Below are 18,230 nucleotides of genomic sequence, written 5' to 3' on the forward strand. Positions count from 1 at the left end.
CCGCCGCCAAAAAAGTAATATTTATAATATTTAAACTATCTGGTACTTTCTCCCAAAACTTAATAAGCATAGGATATTGCATAAACATATGTAACAAAGAAGCATTATCCTTATTACATCTCCAATATGCTGCCATAAATAGTTCCCTTCTATACAAACGTTACAGAGCACAGTACAGTTGAGTGATTGTATAGAATCATAGTGTTTTGAATGGGAACCTCCGAAGGTCCTCTAGTCCAACCCCGTCACACAGGTATCTCAGCTGAGGCATCCCTGACAGATTCCCACCCAGCCTCTGTTTAAAAACCTCCAATGAAGGAGGGTCCAACACATTTCGAGAGAGTCTGCATGGAAGGAAAATAAGGACACTTGGAGGATCACAGATCTAGGGCTCTGGTTCTTAGAAGCCTAGGAAGCTGCCTTATACCGGTCCAGCTCAGTATTGTCCACACTGATTGGCAGCAGCCCGCCAGAGTTTCACGCTTATAAGCAGGAGATAGGCGGCGCTGCTCTGAGCTTGCGGCTTGGAAAGCATTCAGAGGTCGGTGGCAAGGCAGCTCCTGCGCTCCTCCTCCTCCTCCAGCCACCTCCCCTCTCCGGAAGCAGGATGGCCAAAGATGGGGCGGAAGCTGGGAAACGGAAGCCTGAAGCAGCTGTTTTAAGCGAGATACAGAACTGTAGACTTGAGAGGGGACCCCTGGTGGTCATCTAGTCCAACCCCCTGCAATGCAGAAACCTTGTCCATAACAGAGCGGCTCTGGGCTTCGGTGGCTGCTGCTTCTTCTCCTCTTCTTCCTCCAGCTCCTTTGTGGTCTCGATTTCCCCAAGGGTAGCCAGGGCCGGGGGGCAGGCGGAAGCCAAAACCGGGGAGACTTTGCGAGGAGCAAGAAGCCGCTGAGCACGGGCGCCCGCTGCCCCGCGCCACGAGGGACGAAGAAGGAAGCGGAGGTAGATCCTGGGGAGAGAAAAGGACCGGGGACCGGGCAGGCGGGGTAGATCACAGAGCGGAGGGTTGTTTTTAAGGGAGCGGGAGATCATCCCCGAAAGTGTCCGCCCATGCAAGGCTGATCTGCAGCTCGCGAACTAAAGAGAGAGCGAGACGGGGGGCGGGAATCGAACAGCGCTCTGCACATGAGCCGGGAACAGCTCTCCTTTATCGCCTGGCAATTTGCAGGGCTGGGCGATGCTGAAGTTATAGTTTAAATTATAGTTGGAAAATTTGCCCCTCTATATTTTTAGTAGGCTGGAAAACTTGCCCCACATACGGGGCACATTTTCCAACTTAACATGATCAGACTTAACCATTTGCTGTCAAAAACTATATTTACTTTTTTGAAAAAACAATTGTGCTAGCTTGTAGATAAAGGTATAGGAAATACAATGGTCTCCTGTTTACCTCAAAATAGATAAAAATAAAAAATACCAAAAATTAAATTATAAAAAGTTGGAAAACTTAGAGGCTTTGCAAAGGCAAGAGGAGAGCCAAAAAATCTGTAGGGGCATTTGAAATATTAAAATGACATGGGATAAATACTATAAATCGCCATTCAGGATGACACCTTGCTGTCTTTGTCAGAGGTGAATAAATTGTGGGCATGTGACCCAGGTGTGGCTCAGGGGATGTTTGGAGAAAGTAACAAGGGCATGGGTTCCTAAGATACCTGTGTGAGCCAGAAAAACAGAGGCTTGCCTCTTCCACCATCCTGGTTCACTTCTGCAGCTTGCCTCTTCTGTTGTCCTCATTCCCATTTTATGGCAATATTTTAGACTGCCTCTTCCACCTTCCTCATTCCCTTTTGTAGCAACGCTTCCTCTCCTGCTGTCTCCTTTCTGTTTCTTTCAGCAGCGCTCAACCGTGGGGACGAGCCCATTTTCACCACCGCGTTCGGAAGGATGGCATCCCTGACGCTATCTGGGCCAGTCCCTCTTCCTGCTGGTGTGGCCACAGTTGCTCTGGTTCCAGCTCAGGTGAGCAAGGGGACAACTGGCTCTGGGGTGACAACCTACCAATTTCACTTCGCTTCAGTATGAAGGGTGACCTTAGCCCCACCTGCTGCTCCTGAGAAGCTCTGTGGAGAGACAGTGAGGTGCAGCAGTTAGAGGAGCAGTGGGAATACTGTATGTTGGATTTTATAACACAAGTACTTTGTTTGAGAGTCTCCCATAAACAATTGCTGCCATCTTCAGATAGAGCTGGCAAGGACCCTACCTAAAAACCTGGAATTCTCTGCCAATCAGTGTAGAAAATACTTAATTAGACATCCAATGCTCTTTTAAAATGTGGGGTTGGGGGGTTATTGGACTGTTGTTTTTATTTTGATTATATGTTTTGTGGTTTTATATTTTCATTTTGTTCTGTGAAGTGCGCTAAGACCTCCGGGTATAGGGCGGTATTTACAGTGGTACCTCGGAAGTCAAACGGAATCCGTTCCGGAAGTCCGTTCGACTTTCAAAATGTTTGGAAACGAAGGCGCGACTTCTGATTGGCTGCAGGAAGCTCCTGCAGCTAATCGGAAGCCGCATAAGCTGCATTGGACATTGGGGTTCCAAAGAACGTTCTCAAACCGGAACACTCACTTCCGGGTTTGTGGCGTTTGGGAGCCAAAATGTTTGACTCGCAAGGTGTTCGACTTCCAAGGTACAACTGTAAGTTCAATAAATAAAGTTAATTAGATGGATCAACTATGTGGCTTGTGCGAAGGCGTCAAGTCCTTTGTGGAAGGGATGTAGCTCAGTTGTAGAGCACCTCTTTTGCATGTAGAATGTCCCAGGTTCAATCTGGCTTCTCCAGCTAGGCCTGGGAAGAGCCCTATCTTGAAACCCAGTTAGCATTGAGCAGGGGTAGCTATTGTGGTGGCCTCTGGATTTGTTTTTGGACTCCAACTCCCATCAGCCCCAGCCAGCATGGCCAATGGACAGGGATGATGGGATTTGTGGTGCAGCAAAATGTCAACCGGGCACCTTGTTGACTACCCCTGGCATAGATAATAGATGGACCAATGGTCTGACTCTGTACTATGCAATTTACTTGCCTGGGACCCTGGAGATTCTCTGGTTGGTCAGTCTATAAACTACTGAACTAGGCGGATAAACTATCTGACTTGGGATGAAGCCGCTTCTGAAGTTCTTGTGCCTCCTTTCCAGGTTTTGGTGACCTTTCAGGACGTAGCGATCCACTTCAGTGAAGAAGAATGGGCCCTTTTGGATCCGGACCAAAGAGCTCTCTATATAGATGTCATGGTAGAGAACAACATCAACTGGGCCTCTCTGGGTATGCAGCCCTCCTTTGCTGCTCAATAAATGGTGTTGAGAGGGCTTGGGAAGGCTCTAGGAAAGCATATCACAGCTCTACTTTCCCCATCTCTCAGTTTGAGTAAGGAAAGGGCCATAGCTCAGTGGCTAGAGCACTTGCTTTGCAAACATTGTCGCTATTACAAGGTTATGTGCTCTATATTTATCGCTCCAATCATGCAGCAAACCCCAAGCGGAACTGGTGATTATTACTTGAAATACTTAATAGAGGACAGGGAACTAGAGATTACCTTAAAAGTGGCTAAATTCTGTGCTGCTGCTATAAAATTAAGGAGACAAGCGTTGAATGAATCTAACCACCAATGTCTTAATATGTATTAAATTAGCTGTTCTGTTCAGTTTTTATTACAGCAAAAGCCAGCAATACAGAATAACATAATTCCAAACAAAAGAAAATCAGCTATAACAACACCAGAAATAAAACAATTACACAAAAGGGATTTGCAATGTGTCATTCAATAGAAGGAATTTACGTTTCTTGATAGCTAAAGTGCAGAATTTAGCCACGTCATATGACACTGGGCTTGAGGAATCTTCCAGAAGGAATTTTCGTAAGAGTTTGAGGGGAAATTCCAAATAATATTGCAAGGGTGTAAATTTTGATAAAAGGGGTAAAATGAGTTGAGCTCGTTCTTTTAAATTAGCAATTAAGGCTTTAACTTATATATTTTAGCAGTTTGAATTATTTATCGCTTATTATCTCATAGAGCTTAATTTTGATCTATTTATGTTTGTATGTTCTCTGTTGTTGTACACTCGTACCTTGGAAGTCGAACAGAATCCATTCTGGAAGTCCGTTCGACTTCCAAAATGTTCTGAAACCAAAGCACGGCTTCTGATTGGCTGCAGGAAGCTCCTGCAGCGAATCGGAAGCCACAGGAGCCCCGTTGGACATTCGGGTTCCAAAGAACGTTCGCCAACTGGAACACTCACTTCCAGGTTTGCAGCATTTGGGATCCAAAACGTCCAAGTACCAAGGCGTTCAGAATCCAAGGTTCGACTGCATATGTTGTACTCTGGTCAGGGACCGAAATAAATCGATTCATTCATTCATGCATGCATGCATACATACAGAAGGCCCCAGGATCAATCCCCATTTAGGGTTTGGAAAGGCTCCCTGTCAAAGTTCACATCCTCACCAACATTTAAAGCATTCTTATGCCCCTTTAGCTGCATTTATTCATTTTGTATACCACCTTTCATACGAAGGTCTCGGGGAACTTCACAGCATAAAAATATAAAATAAAAAAACACGAAATGCATAATAAAAACAAGAACGAAAACCGAAATAAACCAATATCCCTCCATCCCACGAAACACATTTAAAAGGACACAGAATGTTAATCAACTACAGGCCTGGTTGAAGAGGAACGTTTTTGCCTGGCGCTAAACAGGGAGCCACTGCAGAAAAGGCCCTGTTCTCATGCTGCCACCCTCTGGATCTCTCGTGGAGAAGGCACATGAAGAAAGACCCCAAAAGACGATCTCGGGGTCTGGTTAGGACCTAAGATGGTATGGAGAAGTGTGTCAGAAGGAGTAGCTTCTTTCCTAATTCCACTTGTATTTTTGTCTTCCCTTCTGAAGGTGGATATTTATTTCCCAAGCTGACCCTCATTTCCAGGCCTAAAGGCATCAACAATCTCTGTGTAAAGGACTCCAAGGAAATGGAGAGCATTTCAGGTAACGCCTTTCAAAGAACGTGGCCAGAAGTCTTGAATCTTCCTAGTTCAGTCAGAGCATCATATTTCCTGAACACTTTTCCTGACAAGATAGATATAAAGCCAGAAAACATGTATATCAGGGTTGGTGGCTTGGTTGGTTTTTAAAAAATATGTATATCTATACAGTGGTGCTGCGGTTTGCGATCGATCGGTTTGCGAACGCTGCGGACCCGGAAGTGCTTACATCCGGGTTCCATGGTGCGCGGATGCGCAGAAGCGATCTGCGCGGCTCGCGCATGCATAGAAGTGCTCTATCGGCGCTTTGCGCATGCGCAGAAGAGGCGCTCCGTTTACGGACTGCTTGGGAAGCGACTGGCTCCCTAGAACCAATTGCGTCCGTAAACCGAGGTACCACTGTACAGTATCAGCCTTTCCAACCTGTTGCCGTCTAAATGTTTTAGACTACAGCTCCCATCAGCCTCCCATATAGTTTATTGCTGGTCTGGTGACAGTAGTTTTTATTCTTTATGCTCTGATCTTTTGCACAATTAATGGCTTTTGAAATCAGCGACCTGTCTTGAAATATTTTTTATTTCTGCTCCGTAGAGAGACCAGTATTCTTGTGTACCTAAACTGAGTTTCCTGCCTTTTCTGTTCTTTGGATCTGTATTGAAAAGCCGCATGGTTGGTCTCCTCCCTCCGCTGACAGAAGTGAGTCTCAGGATTCAAAATTAGAGCGCAAGTCATTTTCTGTAGATCAGGCATCCCCAAACTTCAACCCTCCAGATGTTTTGGACTACAGTTCCCATCTTCCCTGACCACTGGTCCTGTTAGCTAGGGATCATGGGAGTTGTAGGCCAAAACATCTGGAGGGCCACAGTTTGGGGATGCCTGCTGTAGATCCTTGAGACTTCGGAGTTGTATCAGAAGCTGTAAACCTTTATTCTCGGTGCTGTTGTGAGTGGAAAGGTGTTAATTGAGTATACATTTGGTGCTGGAATATAAGGAAAGAAAGGAGTAGAGAGCCATCTTGGCTGGATGACATCACTGCCCACAACCCTGGCCATATTGTTGACGTGCTTATGGCATTTGGAGATAACCTGCCTTTGAACAGGGAAGCTCCATTTAGCTGCCATGGCTTATAAACCTATCTGCTTCCACGAATTAGTCTAACCATTCCCACCACTGCCACCTGTTTTGGAAGCCAGTAGTTATGGCTGTGCTTTTTGTGTGTGCAGTCTCACAAGTTTTTACATTGTCATTTTATGAATATTTGTTCTTCTCTTCCAAAAGGTGATTCTATGGCGAGTGAGACCAAGCAGAAGCCTCTTCAGCCAGAAGATTACTCCTGCGAAGCCAACAAGACTTTAATGAGAAGATCCCAGAATAATGTTTGTTTTTCAAGTGAGTGCCCATGAAAAACATTTCGGGGGGAAACAAGCAGGGATAAGTCCATATGTCGCCCCAAAGTCTGCAACTTTTCCTCATAGGGGAGCTGATCTGTCCCATTGATCATTTGGTCTTCCTTATCAAGAGCTTTTTGAAGAAGAGCTAATAATAATAATAATAATAGTCAGATACTTTAGTTGTTTATTTCCTTGACATCTGATGGGAGGGCGTTCCACAGGGCGGGCGCCACTACCGAGAAGGCCCTCTGTCTGGTTCTCTGTAACCTCACTTCTTGCAATGAGGGAACCGCCAGAAGGCCCTCGGCGCTGGATCTCAGTGTCCGGGCTGAACGATGGGGGTGGAGACGCTTCTTCAGGTATACAGGTATATATTTAAGGAAGCTGGATACTTTTTTTTTAAAAAAATATTTTTTATTGATTTTATATTAAGACAAAGAGAAGTAACAATAAAAAGAAAAAAATACAACAATAAAAAAATAAAAACAAAAAAGAAGAAAAAAAGAGAGCAAAAATATAGCAATTCATAAACACCATTGAACACTAACAACATCAAAATTTAACTTTATATAATACTATTTTGTTCAAATGCAATTCTTTGTCTCTATAGACTTCCTCCTGTCCTCCCTTCTACGTTTCTCTTTATAACTAATTTAGCACTTCTAAATCTTATCAATATTCTTCTTCTAAATCACTCATTCTAAATTTTATTCTCTATCCATTATCCCAGGCAAATTCCAAAAATTCATAATATAAATTGGATCTTGAAATCACATTAACTAATCATCACTTATCTTAAATCATCCTACATATATCAAATTAGCTTCTACAACCTCCTTATACTTCCACTTCCTTTATCAAATATTTCTAATCTTATAATTCTTTTCTAAATAAATTTTAAATTTCTTCCAATCTTGTTCCACCGCTGGAACAGCGGAGGAAGCTGGATACTTTTTGGGGGGTGGGGAATGTTTCTGAGGCAGAGATAGCTTTCCTTTTAAACTTTTCCCCCAGACAAGTAAGGTGCAATCTGCTCTTCTCCCTTCTGCAGAAGAAGCTTGGAGCCGGGATTGTCTCTCCCCATCCTCTTTGTGTGATAAAAGAATGTTTGGTGAGGCTGAAGATCCACTCCTCCATTCCAAGCACCCGGGAACACGAGAGGAATCTTTGGGAAGAGTAGAGCAGAAAGGTGAGGCCTCTGGAAGCCTCCTCATAGATGAAAGAGAAGAGGTGTGGACCAATTCTGGGACGACTTACCGGTGGAAGTCGTTCCTCGTGCCACAGGAAACAAAACCTCCAAGGGAGAAGCTATACAGGTGCCCGGTTTGCGGGAAGTGTTACAGCACCAGGCCCGTCCTGGCACGGCACCAGAGGACCCACACGGGCGAAAGGCCGTACCAGTGCTCTGAGTGCGGGAGGCGCTTCGCCCAGTGCATCGACCTGAAGAACCACCAGAGGGTCCACACGGGCGAGAAGCCGTACGTGTGCTCCGAGTGCGGGAAGAGCTTCAAGCACCACTCCAGCTTGACGGCCCACGAGAAGATCCACACAGGCAACAAGTCCTATGCCTGCCTGGAGTGCCGGAGCAGCTTCAGCAACAGGTCGAGTTTCTCCAAGCATCAGATGACCCACTTGGCGGAGAAGGCAGGGCCTCCTCCGGGAGTAGGGGAAGTTTCAGGGAGCGGCGGAACCTTACAGGACATCAGAGAATCCACCTGAGGGAGATGGGCTGGCCCGGCCGCCTCTGCTGTGAACTTAGGACGTTCCTGTCTTACGGGGGCAAGGGGAAGCTGTGGCCCTCAATGTGTTATTGATTGTTGACTGTGCTCCACTGTGCTTGGTTCTACTCTGAAGTTCCAGAGCAGCATTGATCACTGCCAAAAGCAGGGCTTGACTGGGGTTTTTATGGGGTTTCTGAACTTTTGCATTAAATACATGATGGTTTTGTACTGAAATTTGTTTACTGGTTGTTGTTTTTAAAACACCATGCACTAGCCTCCTTGGGAAAGCAGCTAGACCCTGGAAGGTGCTATGTACACATGCCCAGCAAGTTGGAGTTAGCAAAAACACGATCGACACAGGAGTGTCAGGCCTAATAAGCACAGGAACTGATCTCCGGCAGGTGTGTCCCCCTTGCTGAGACTGAAGGTCCCCTCCTCTCCAGGGTTTTCCCCAAGCAATTGGAGACTGCAGCTGTGCAAAGCTAACTTCTCCTCCTCCCCTTTCATGCCATCTGTTGGTCATCCTGGCTGGGGTTGATGGGAATCAACTGTATATTTAAAGCACACACATGCCCCAATTCTGGGAACTGCAGTTTACCCCACAAAGAGCTACAATTCCCAGGACCCATAGAAAATTACATCTCCAATAATTCATCATCATCATCATTATCATTTTATTATTTATACCTATCTGGCTGGGTTTCCCCAGCCACCGTTTGGTGGGGAAGAAGATGTACTCAAAATGTATGCTATGTACGCAATCTGAGTCCAGCAATGTCCACAGGTTTCCCAACCCAGGGTTAGTCCCAAATGTCCTGTCCTCCAGACGTTAACAGAGTGCAACTCTCGCCATCCCCAGCCAGGGGCGATGGGAGTTGTAGTTCAGCAACATCTGATGTACCCCCATGCCAGCGACCTTTGTCACAATCTGCATTACGACTCTTTTGCTCGGCAAAGGGTTAAGGTGAGGGAATCCCGCCTCCTAGAGAGACCGGAAGCTTCTCTGCGGCACGAAATGGGAGAGAACAAAAACAATCAAATGCCACTTCCTGTTCCGCTTCCCCGTGGGAAAGTGGCCTTTGAATTTTCCCACGCGCAGATAATCAGGGCTCGGAAGGACTTTTCCGGTGGCTGCGAAAGAATCAGGCAAGTGGGGAGGGCGGAGGGGAAGGGAGTGTGTGCTGGGCCTCGAATGGGCTCCATGGCAGAAGTGCAACTGGGGACGCTTTTCCCTGCCATGGGGCTGGGGAGGAGAGGGAAGGCTGGGGAAACATCTTTGGTTGGATTTCTGCCTGCCAGGTAGGGGAGAGCGGCAGAAAAATGAGCCCTTCGATTTATTATTTTTATTTTTATTTTTATAATGCACACTTCAAGTGGAGCAGAGAGTAAGTCTTTGTGCAAATGAGGGGGTGGCAATCTGGATCCTCTCTCAGGGTATCATGCCTTTGAACGCTACCTCACGTTCTTTAAAATAAAGAGCATCTTTCCTGTAGACATACTATAGTCTGTTTATTACACCAGTGGTTTCCAAACTTCCCACCCCCCTTCCGCCCAATGGACTACTTGAATATTGCTGATGGAGGACAAACCTCGATTATTTTTCTGCCTTTTGTAGCAAATGTAATGCCCCATGCTAGACGTCCAGATGATTTTTAGTTATATTTTTATTGCTTCTTTTATTTCTTTGCTTTTATTTCTCATCTCTTGATCCTACTCCAATTTGTGTTCCATAGAGTTCAGGCAGAAACTTCCACAACTCCTCCACACTGCCCGATAGATAGCTCAGTCAACAGAGCATGTGACTCTTGATCTCAGGGTCGTGGGTTCAGGAAAAATATTCCTGCATGGCAGCAGGTTGGACTGGATGACCCTCTGGGTCCCTTTCGACTCCAGAATTCCATGATTCTATGACTCTGTGGCTACCAGGCTGGTGCCTTAATGCAAGGCTCCCCCTACTCTAGCGGGTAGCCTTTGGCCAAGGAAGATTTCCAGCTCCAATTTTTATTTTCTCCCTTCAACAGCACAGCCGTCGCCCCGGTCAGCATCTCTGAGGGGAGCGAGAGGATGGCCCGCCTCCTGCCGGACCTCTGTAAAGAAACCCAGCTGACAGAGAGCGGCTTGTGGGGCAGCGACAAAGTCAGCTGCTTGAAGGTGAAGGAGGAGGTCCTGGAGGAAGAGCCAGCCAGCTCAGAGGCACAGCGACAGCACTTCCGGCAGTTCGGCTACCAGGAGAACGAAGGACCGAGGGAGGTGTGCAACCAGCTCTGGGAGCTGTGCAACCTGTGGCTTAAGCCTGAGAGGCACACCAAGGAGCAGATCCTAGAGCTGGTGGTGCTGGAGCAGTTCCTGGCTGTCCTGCCACCGGAGGTGCAGAACTGGATCAGGGACGTGGAGCCAGAGAACTGTTCCCAGGCGGTGGCCCTGGTGGAGGACTTCCTGCTGCGGCAGCAAGAGGACGAGAGGCAGGAAGAGCTGGTGAGGATGTTAGGAAGGACCCAGGAAGAGGTCAGGCCAAAGGGGCTCCGTCTAGCCCAGGCATAGGCAACCTTGGCTCTCCAGATGTTTTGGAACTACAACTCCCATGATCCCTAGCTAACAGGGCCAGTGGTCAGGGATCATGGGAGTTGTAGTTCCAAAACATCTGGAGAGCCAAGGTTGCCTATGTCTGGTCTAGCCCAACATCTTGTTTCCCACAGTGGCCAAACAGATGTTCCGATGGGAAGCCCCCAAGGAAGACCTGCTTGCGACAGCATTTCTCCCCTCCTGAAGCCTCCAGCAGCTGATACTCAGAAGTACACTGTCTTGCACTAATTCATGAAGTGGCCCATCAATGGCTACTAGCATGGTGGTCCTGCTCTTTCTCCACAGTTGGAAGTGGTAACACTTCTGAATAATAATAATTATTATTATTATTTACCGTATTTTTCCATGTATAACACGCCCCCGTCTATAAGACTATTTTGGGGGACTCAAAAACGGGGGGAGATTCCCCCGTGTATAAGACTACCCCTCCTTTTTAAACATTATTTTTAGTAAAAAAAACCAAAACCCTAGTCTTATACACAGAAAAGTACGGTATAGGGCACCCATCTGGCTGAGTTTCCCCAGCCACTCTGGGCGGCTCCCAACAGAATATTAAGAACACAATAAAACATCAAACATTAAAAACTTCCCTCAACAGGGCTGCCTTCAGATGTCTTCTAAAAGTCAGATAGTTGCTTATTACTTTGGCGTCTGATGGGAGGGTGTTCCACAGGGCGGGAGCCACTACCAAGAAGACCCTCTGCCTGGTTCCCTGTAACATTGCTTCTCACAGTGAGGGAACTGCTAGAAGGCCCTCAGTGCTGGACCTCAGTGTCTGGGCAGAATGATGGGGGTGGAGACGGTCCTTCAGGTATACTGGGCCGAGGCCGCTTGGGGTTTTTAAGGTCAGCACCAACACTTTGAATTATGCTCAGAAACTTACTGGGAGCCAATGCAGGTCTTTCATGACTGGTGTGATATGGTATTGCTCACAGTCACCAGTCTAGCTGCAGCATTCTGGATTAATTGTAGTTTCCGTGTCACTGTCCACAGTGGGGGAGAGGGCTCCTGTGCTTGGGTCCTGCTTGTAAGTATTCCACAGGCACCCTCCTCCTCCTCTGGCACAGTGGGTCAACGCATGTGACTGTTAACCAGAAGGTTGGTGGTTCGTGCCCACCCAGGGCACGAATTCCTGCCTTGCAGGGGGTTGGACTAGATGAACCTTTGGGTCCCTTCCAATTCTAAGGTAAAAGGTAAAGGACCCCTGGATGGTTAAGTGGTTAAGTCTAGTCAAAGATGACTGTGGAGTTGTGGCGCTCATCTCGCTTCAGGCGGAGGGAGACGGCGTTTGTCCACAGACAGCTTTCCGGGTCATGCGGCCAGCATGACTAAGCCGCTTCTGGTGCAATGGAACACCATGACAAAGCCAGATCTATCAGTTTGAGGAAAACAGGGGGAATTAAATGCAACAAATAAATACAATAAGATTGTATCTGCAGGTGGTGCAGTGACCGGTTGGGTCTCTAAAGGGAGAGATGATTTCTCAGGTATCCAGATCCCAAGCTTTCTAGGGCTCACTCAAACCAGCCCCTTGAACTCACCAGCAACCAGCCTCATCCTTGCCTCGTCTCCTTTCAACATCCTGTGCTCTTTTTTCAGATGTTGGGCCCATTCAAAGAGGAGGCTGCTCATTTCCCCACTGCTGAAGACGCTTCCTCAGACACCTGGCGGAGGGTCGTCTTAGGGGAGATGAAGCAGGAGGAGGACGACAATGACGACGACAGAGACGCAGCCTTGTTGGGTGAGGACTCCTCTTTCTATGCTGTTTTGAGTGTGAGTGTCAGGCAGTGGTGGTATGAGTGAGATGTTGCCTTGATTGAGCAATTCTAAATTATACAGCCTTGCAGTGCTCTCTCATTTTACTTATCTGTATGTGTTGTTGTTGTTAATAATTGAATTTATATACTCCCCTATAACACATGGAATTTATATACTCCCCTATAACACATGGAATTTATATACTGCCCTATAACACATGGAATTTATATACTGCCCTATAACACATGGAATTTATATACTGCCCTATAACACATGGACAGTGTTCTTGAAGCTACAAACATGAGTTTGACCAAACTGCGGGAGGCAGTGCGAGACAGGAGTGCCTGGCGTGCTCTGGTCCATGGGGTCATGAAGAGTCGGACATGACTAAACAACAACAACTGCCCTATTCCCAGAGGTCTCAGGGTGGTTCACATAAAAAGATCACAGTATATAAAATCAAAACAGAAACAATAACCCAGAAATACCCCAGTTTGAATCCCCACAATGGGGTGAGCTCCCATTGCTCTGTCCCAACTCCTGCCAACCTAGCAGTTCAAAAGCACACCAGTGCAAGTAGATGAATAGGTAGCGCTGCGGCGGGAAGGTAAACGGCGTTTCCATGCGTTCTGGTTTCCGTCACGGTGTCCCATTGTGCCAGAAACAGTTTAGTCCTGCTGGCCACATGACCCAGAAAGCTGTATGTGGACAAACGCCGGCTCCCTCAGGCTGAAAGCGAGATGAGCACCAAACCTCATAGTCACCTTTGACTGGCCTTTAACCGTCCAGGGGTCCTTTACCTTTTGCCTTTACCTTTACTTTTTACCTCACAGTAGCCAGTCAGATGCCTCAACAGGCAGCTTACTTGAGATTTTCCTGCCCCCCCCCCCCAATCAGGGAATGACTTATGTTATGATTTCCTCCTTTCCGGCAGGTTCCGAGAGAGCGTGCAGGGAGGACAACACAGACTATTCTGCTGATCCGAGGCCTCACGAGATGCTTTTGGGGATTGCTGAGTGGAACAGTCCTGATCTAGGGGAAGCCTCTGAGAGTCTGCCAGGAAGCCACCCAGAGAACAAGAGGGACAAACTGGTTTGCGGGCCGCAGGGCTATCAGCCGGCCAAGGGAGGAGTGTCTCTCCAGCCGCGGATCCAAGACGAGCGCCTGAAGAAGTGCCCAGAATGTGGGAAGGGCTTTGTGTGGCGGTCAGAGCTGATCGAGCACCAGCGCTCGCACACTGGGGAGAGGCCCTACTCCTGCTCCTACTGCGGCAAGAGCTTCAGCCGCAAGTCATACATCATCAAGCACGAGAGGATCCACACGGGAGAAAAGCCCTACATCTGCTCGCACTGCGGCAAGGGCTTCATCTCCAAGTCAGACCTGATCAAGCACGAGAGGACCCACACGGGAGAGAAGCCCTACATCTGCCCCGACTGTGGCAGGAGCTTCAGCAGGAAGCAGTTCCTCGTCACCCACCGGAGGACCCACACGGGGGAGAAGCCCTACAAGTGCTCCGAGTGCGGGAAGAGCTTCAGCCAAAGGACTTGCCTGGTCATCCACGAGAGGGCCCACACCGGGGAGAAGCCCTTCAAGTGCCTGGTGTGCGGGAAGAGCTTTGGCCGCAGGGACATCCTCATGACCCACCAGAAACTGCACACCCGTGAGAAGGCCTTCCAGTGCACTGACTGGTTGTGAAGCGGTCCCTTTGCCCGGTTCTGCATGCCCTTTGGAGTTCATAACTGTATATATTCTGGAATTGGGTTTTGGTTTTTTTTTAATGAAGGTTTTGCATAGAAGAAGCCTTACGGAAGGCTGCTTAACATGCTCCCCCCGCCCTTTTAAGTATTTGATGGCTTCTTTTGTACATCGGGAAAATGTAATGTGTGAATTAGGTAAACAAGTGTATTATACAGGTAATCAGGAATGTAAGGCTTACCAGAGAGACCTAAGATTGGTTATGGGTCTCGGTTAAATGCACATTCAGTGGTGACCCACTGGGTTTCCATGATGAGCTGGTTCAGATGCCAAATCTGTTGGACGTGTCCTAGAGGTTCCCAGACTTATTTGGCCTGTCTCCCACTTAAAAAAAAAAAATACTCAGCAACCCCCTGGAAATCTACCTTCTTTAAGTGAACAGACAGAAAGATGCAGTGAAAACTGGACGAAGAGATGGGCTAGGTCCCGGGCTTAAAAACCCTTGGCTTGGCCATCTTTGGTGCTGAGCGCTGCCACCTTTCCCTTGCGTGCTTGGATCCAGAGCAGCCCTGCTAGATGGGGCCCATCTAGTCCAGCATCCTGTTCTCACAGTGGCCAACAAGCTCTGCCAATGGGAAGCCTGAAAGCGCAACACCACTAGCCTCCGTGATTCAGAGCAACTGGTGTTCAGAAGAATATACTGCTCCTGGCTGTGGAGGTACAACATAGCCATCATGGCTGGTAGATTCCTGCTTTCTCACTTCCTGCTTTGGACAAAACACCTTTTAAGCAGGCTTCCTGTTTCCTGCTAACCACAGTTTTTGGTAGTTAGTGTGTAATAAACTCTGGTTTTCCTGAATCAGGAAGTCAGGAAGGGAATTGGAGATAAGTCAGCCTGAGCTACTGACCCAATGACATTTTTTTGTTTTTTGTTTTTAATGCAGAAACCATTGTGTTAAACGGCTCTAATAGAAATCAGCTCATGGCAAATATTCACTCTGACAAGTAACCTTTGGCCAGGAGGATCTGAAGAACCTCCTTTCTGGATGCTGGGTGTGCCTGAGGGTGCTTTGCACTTGGATGGCAATCCTCCCTCCCTGTTACACGAGGAGCTGGATTTGAAACCAAAGGGTGTCTTAAAAAAAAGCAAGCAAGCAAGCTGTATTGTACTTTTAAAAAGTATGGTGTGCAAGGATTTCCTTGCAGAAAATGAACAGAAGCTTCAGGAAAGGAATTTAGTTTTTATTGTTCTATCAGCGCAAGCATTTCAGCTTGCCAGACAGAATGATCCTCCCTCTTTGTCCCCCGCATGCTACCGGTACTACTCGGGGAATTCTCCAAACCAGTTTTTGGGGTGCATACAGGGAGAAGGGGGAGCCCCGTTGTGCTATTGGAAGTCCTTACCCAAGCTTCTGTTTGTGGGCACTTGTCAGTTGAATCCCTTTCTCGCTGCCTTAGCTGAGACATTTGTGCCAAACCATGGTTTACAACATAGCTGCCAAGTTTTCCCTTTTCTCGCGAGGAAGCCTATTCAGCATAAGGGGAAATCCCTTTAAAAAGGGGATAACTTGGCAGCTATGGTTTACAATCCTAACCATCTTTCGGAATTCCTTGTTTGCTGCCATTTTCAGCTTGCTGAAACTCTCCCTGTTGGGGGTCGTCAAATCCTAGCACAAACCATGGTTTACAAATCCGTTTCAAGCCACGGTTTCCGGTCCTCATTTGCAAGCTGATTGTAACCATGGTTTGTTTGATTCACAACACTAAACCAAACCTTAGTTAACCTTCCACTGCCATGTTTTTGTGTGGCCTCTATATTTGAGGCCCTGCATGAATAAGCAGGGAGGTGTGCCTAACATTATAATGCAGCCTTGTTCTTTGACCACTTTCTTTGGTAGCCAGGAATTCCATGTGAGTGAATGGTTTGGCACAAAGGTGGGCTGCTTAGATGCCAGTCCGCTTGGTAAAAGGCTCTTTGTCTTTTCTACTTGCCTGCTAACAGGCTACAATCCTTCACCCCACTTTACTTCAGCCAACATGAAAACACAAGCTAACTAGCCTCTTGGCAAGTTAGTGATTTTGAGGAGCAGGTTTTATAAGCCTGTTTAATAGGTTTCTTCCAAATTCTTGCATTTCTCATATATTCCCACCCCAAAAAAAGACTTAACACAGCAAAACAAACACGATAACATCAGAATGCCTGATAAATATTAGGCTGACCATTGAGAAGCTTTCCAAAACGTCATCTTAAAAATGTGACCTATTTTTAGATTGTGAGCCTGAGAGGCAGGCCTTTTTAATCTAGTGTTGCTTTTTATGTCCTCAATGAAATAAATAAGTAGATACTTTTGATGTGTGCATTTCCTCGGCCCCCGAGGGAGGAGGGAACGAAGAGCTGGGACATGTCAATCTGTCTGGTTGTTAAGCAGAAGGTTAGTGGTTTAAGCCCACCAAGGGGCATCTGTGGGCAGGATTCCTGCATTGCAGGGGGTTGGACTAGATGACCCTCGTGTCCCTCCCAACTCTAGAATTCTGTGATTCTATGAAAAAGGAAGCTAATGTCTACCACTGCCCTTGCCAACTTGGCCGTGCTGGAAGGGGCTCGTGGGATTTGTATTCCCAACACATCTGGAGGGCCGCAGGGTCAGACTACTCAGGCCTGAGTGTTACCTGTTGCAGCTGGTGGAAGCTCAAGCAGAGACTGTTCCTGTTGGGAGTTCCTTTAAAAAGCAAAATGATGGAATTGGGGAGGGACAGTCTTATAAAACTGCTTTTCAGTGTATGGTTTTGGGCACAGCCTCGGTCTCTTAAGAGTTAAGATGACCGAGTCGGTTCCCAGACGGGCCCTGGATGCCTCTCATTCCAGGAAAGAGAGAAGAGGGTGGCTTGGAGTTTACTTCCTACTCTGCCTCCCCACGTGACCTGCCCTTTGAATTTCCCAGGCGTGGATTCAAGTGGGAGATATTTTTTCCCCACTAGCAGTGGGAGGGGGGGGATCAGGTGAGTTTAGAGGGTAGAGGGGCTTTTAAGGAGTGGGGGCTCCAGGGGAGGAGGAAAATATCAAGGCAGGCTGTTTAAAGACCATGAAGCTTTGCCCCCACCCTCCATTCCTGCTCAGATGCATGGAGACCCCCTCCCTTACTGAGACTGAGTCAGGTGATTGGTCCACACTGAGTGGGCCCCCTGGAAAACCCAGGTGGCTGTGCTGGTCCCCCTGGGATGGCAGGACAGCGGGTAGGGTGGGCACCTGCTCCCGAGGCAGTGCTTTCATTTGCACCCACTAAAATGTCACAAAATGATTTCCTTGGCAGCAGAACGGCTGTGAGTCTCAGTAACCATTTAAAGTGCATTAACCCACACCCACCCCAAGAATCCTGGGAGCTGTAGTTTGTTCAGAGTGATGGGAATTGTAGCTGTGTGAGGGGTTACAGTTTCCATGCTGTTCCAGTTTTGGGGAGGGGTCTGAATGTGTGTTAAATGTATGGTGCAGTTGGCTTCCTTCAAGGAATCCGGGGAATTATAGTTTGTTTAGGGTGCTGGGACTTGCAGCATAACAAGGGGCAAACTACAGTTCCCAGTAGTCCTGTGATGGGGTGGGGTGTGTGTGGCTTTGAATGTGTGGTTGGCAACCATCCTGCTGCTGATTTGCAGGAGGGATTTAAGCGCATATCAGAACATTAGGTTTGCACAGTTAAAAGTGGATGAAAGGGCTCTGTTTCTTGCAAGTGACAAATCTACTTTATAAAAGAGAGGGATTTTTGTGGTTAGAAGGAGGACAAGGAAATTGTTTCGACTACGTCAGACCAGCACGGCTACCTACCTGTAACTAGTCTATTTCTCTTCACAGGGGACTCTGTTAGCAGTAGCTCTCTGAGGGGAATAGCCTTCAATGGTTCGTATGTTGCACTAAACCATGGTTTATTTGAATGTCTGAACACACATGCCACCAGCGGTATAACCATAATTTGATAATCACAAACCATGCTCATAAGCCATGGTTTATTGCTAGCTTACAAACCTTGGATGGTGTTAATCAAATGTGGCTGACAGCATGCGCTTCCCTTGCAATCCATTATTTGGATTTTAAGAAACAA

At 47.3% G+C, this 18,230-nt stretch overlaps 2 protein-coding genes across 8 annotated transcripts; both read left to right on the plus strand.

The window, feature by feature from the left end:
• The first annotated feature begins 542 nt into the window (after nucleotides 1-542).
• On the plus strand, nucleotides 543-8,334 carry LOC118081299 (zinc finger protein 879). 4 transcript variants are annotated; one of them, XM_088664184.1, is made up of 6 exons: nucleotides 543-948; nucleotides 1,844-1,968; nucleotides 3,145-3,271; nucleotides 4,897-4,992; nucleotides 6,267-6,377; nucleotides 7,431-8,334. In XM_088664184.1, the coding sequence occupies exons 2-6, from the start codon at nucleotides 1,894-1,896 to the stop codon at nucleotides 8,096-8,098; spliced, it is 1,077 nt and encodes a 358-aa protein (XP_088520310.1). In that variant the 5' UTR covers nucleotides 543-948; nucleotides 1,844-1,893; the 3' UTR covers nucleotides 8,099-8,334. The 4 variants fall into 4 exon arrangements, with proteins under 4 accessions (XP_088520310.1, XP_088520311.1, XP_088520312.1 ...); XM_088664185.1 differs by having other exon boundaries at nucleotides 7,434-8,334; XM_088664186.1 differs by having other exon boundaries at nucleotides 575-948; nucleotides 1,847-1,968; nucleotides 7,434-8,334.
• A 784-nt stretch (nucleotides 8,335-9,118) lies between these two features.
• Nucleotides 9,119-16,484, plus strand: LOC132591113 (zinc finger protein 24-like). Of its 4 annotated transcripts, none has more exons than XM_060270925.2 (4): nucleotides 9,119-9,246; nucleotides 10,122-10,575; nucleotides 12,283-12,424; nucleotides 13,376-16,484. In XM_060270925.2, the coding sequence occupies exons 1-4, from the start codon at nucleotides 9,140-9,142 to the stop codon at nucleotides 14,134-14,136; spliced, it is 1,464 nt and encodes a 487-aa protein (XP_060126908.2). In that variant the 5' UTR covers nucleotides 9,119-9,139; the 3' UTR covers nucleotides 14,137-16,484. The 4 variants fall into 4 exon arrangements, with proteins under 4 accessions (XP_060126908.2, XP_088520222.1, XP_088520220.1 ...); XM_088664096.1 differs by having other exon boundaries at nucleotides 9,158-9,246; nucleotides 10,127-10,575; XM_088664094.1 differs by lacking the exon at nucleotides 9,119-9,246 and adding an exon at nucleotides 9,293-9,399.
• The last annotated feature ends 1,746 nt before the right edge of the window (nucleotides 16,485-18,230 follow it).

Source organism: Zootoca vivipara, chromosome 2 (genome assembly GCF_965207765.1).
Source record: "Zootoca vivipara chromosome 2, rZooViv2.hap1.1, whole genome shotgun sequence".
Classification (NCBI taxonomy): Eukaryota; Metazoa; Chordata; class Lepidosauria; order Squamata; family Lacertidae; genus Zootoca; species Zootoca vivipara.

Bases quoted from the DNA above. Each gene is read 5' to 3' on its own strand.
- LOC118081299 (XM_088664184.1), top strand. From the start codon at position 1,894: ATGGCATCCCTGACGCTATCTGGGCCAGTCCCTCTTCCTGCTGGTGTG. The intron at 1,969-3,144 runs GTGAGCAAGGGG...CCTCCTTTCCAG, and splicing joins TTGCTCTGGTTCCAGCTCAG to GTTTTGGTGACCTTTCAGGA. The intron at 6,378-7,430 runs GTGAGTGCCCAT...TCCCTTCTGCAG, and splicing joins GAATAATGTTTGTTTTTCAA to AAGAAGCTTGGAGCCGGGAT.
- LOC132591113 (XM_060270925.2), top strand. From the start codon at position 9,140: ATGCCACTTCCTGTTCCGCTTCCCCGTGGGAAAGTGGCCTTTGAATTT. The intron at 9,247-10,121 runs GCAAGTGGGGAG...TCCCTTCAACAG, and splicing joins GGTGGCTGCGAAAGAATCAG to CACAGCCGTCGCCCCGGTCA. The intron at 12,425-13,375 runs GTGAGGACTCCT...CCTTTCCGGCAG, and splicing joins CAGAGACGCAGCCTTGTTGG to GTTCCGAGAGAGCGTGCAGG.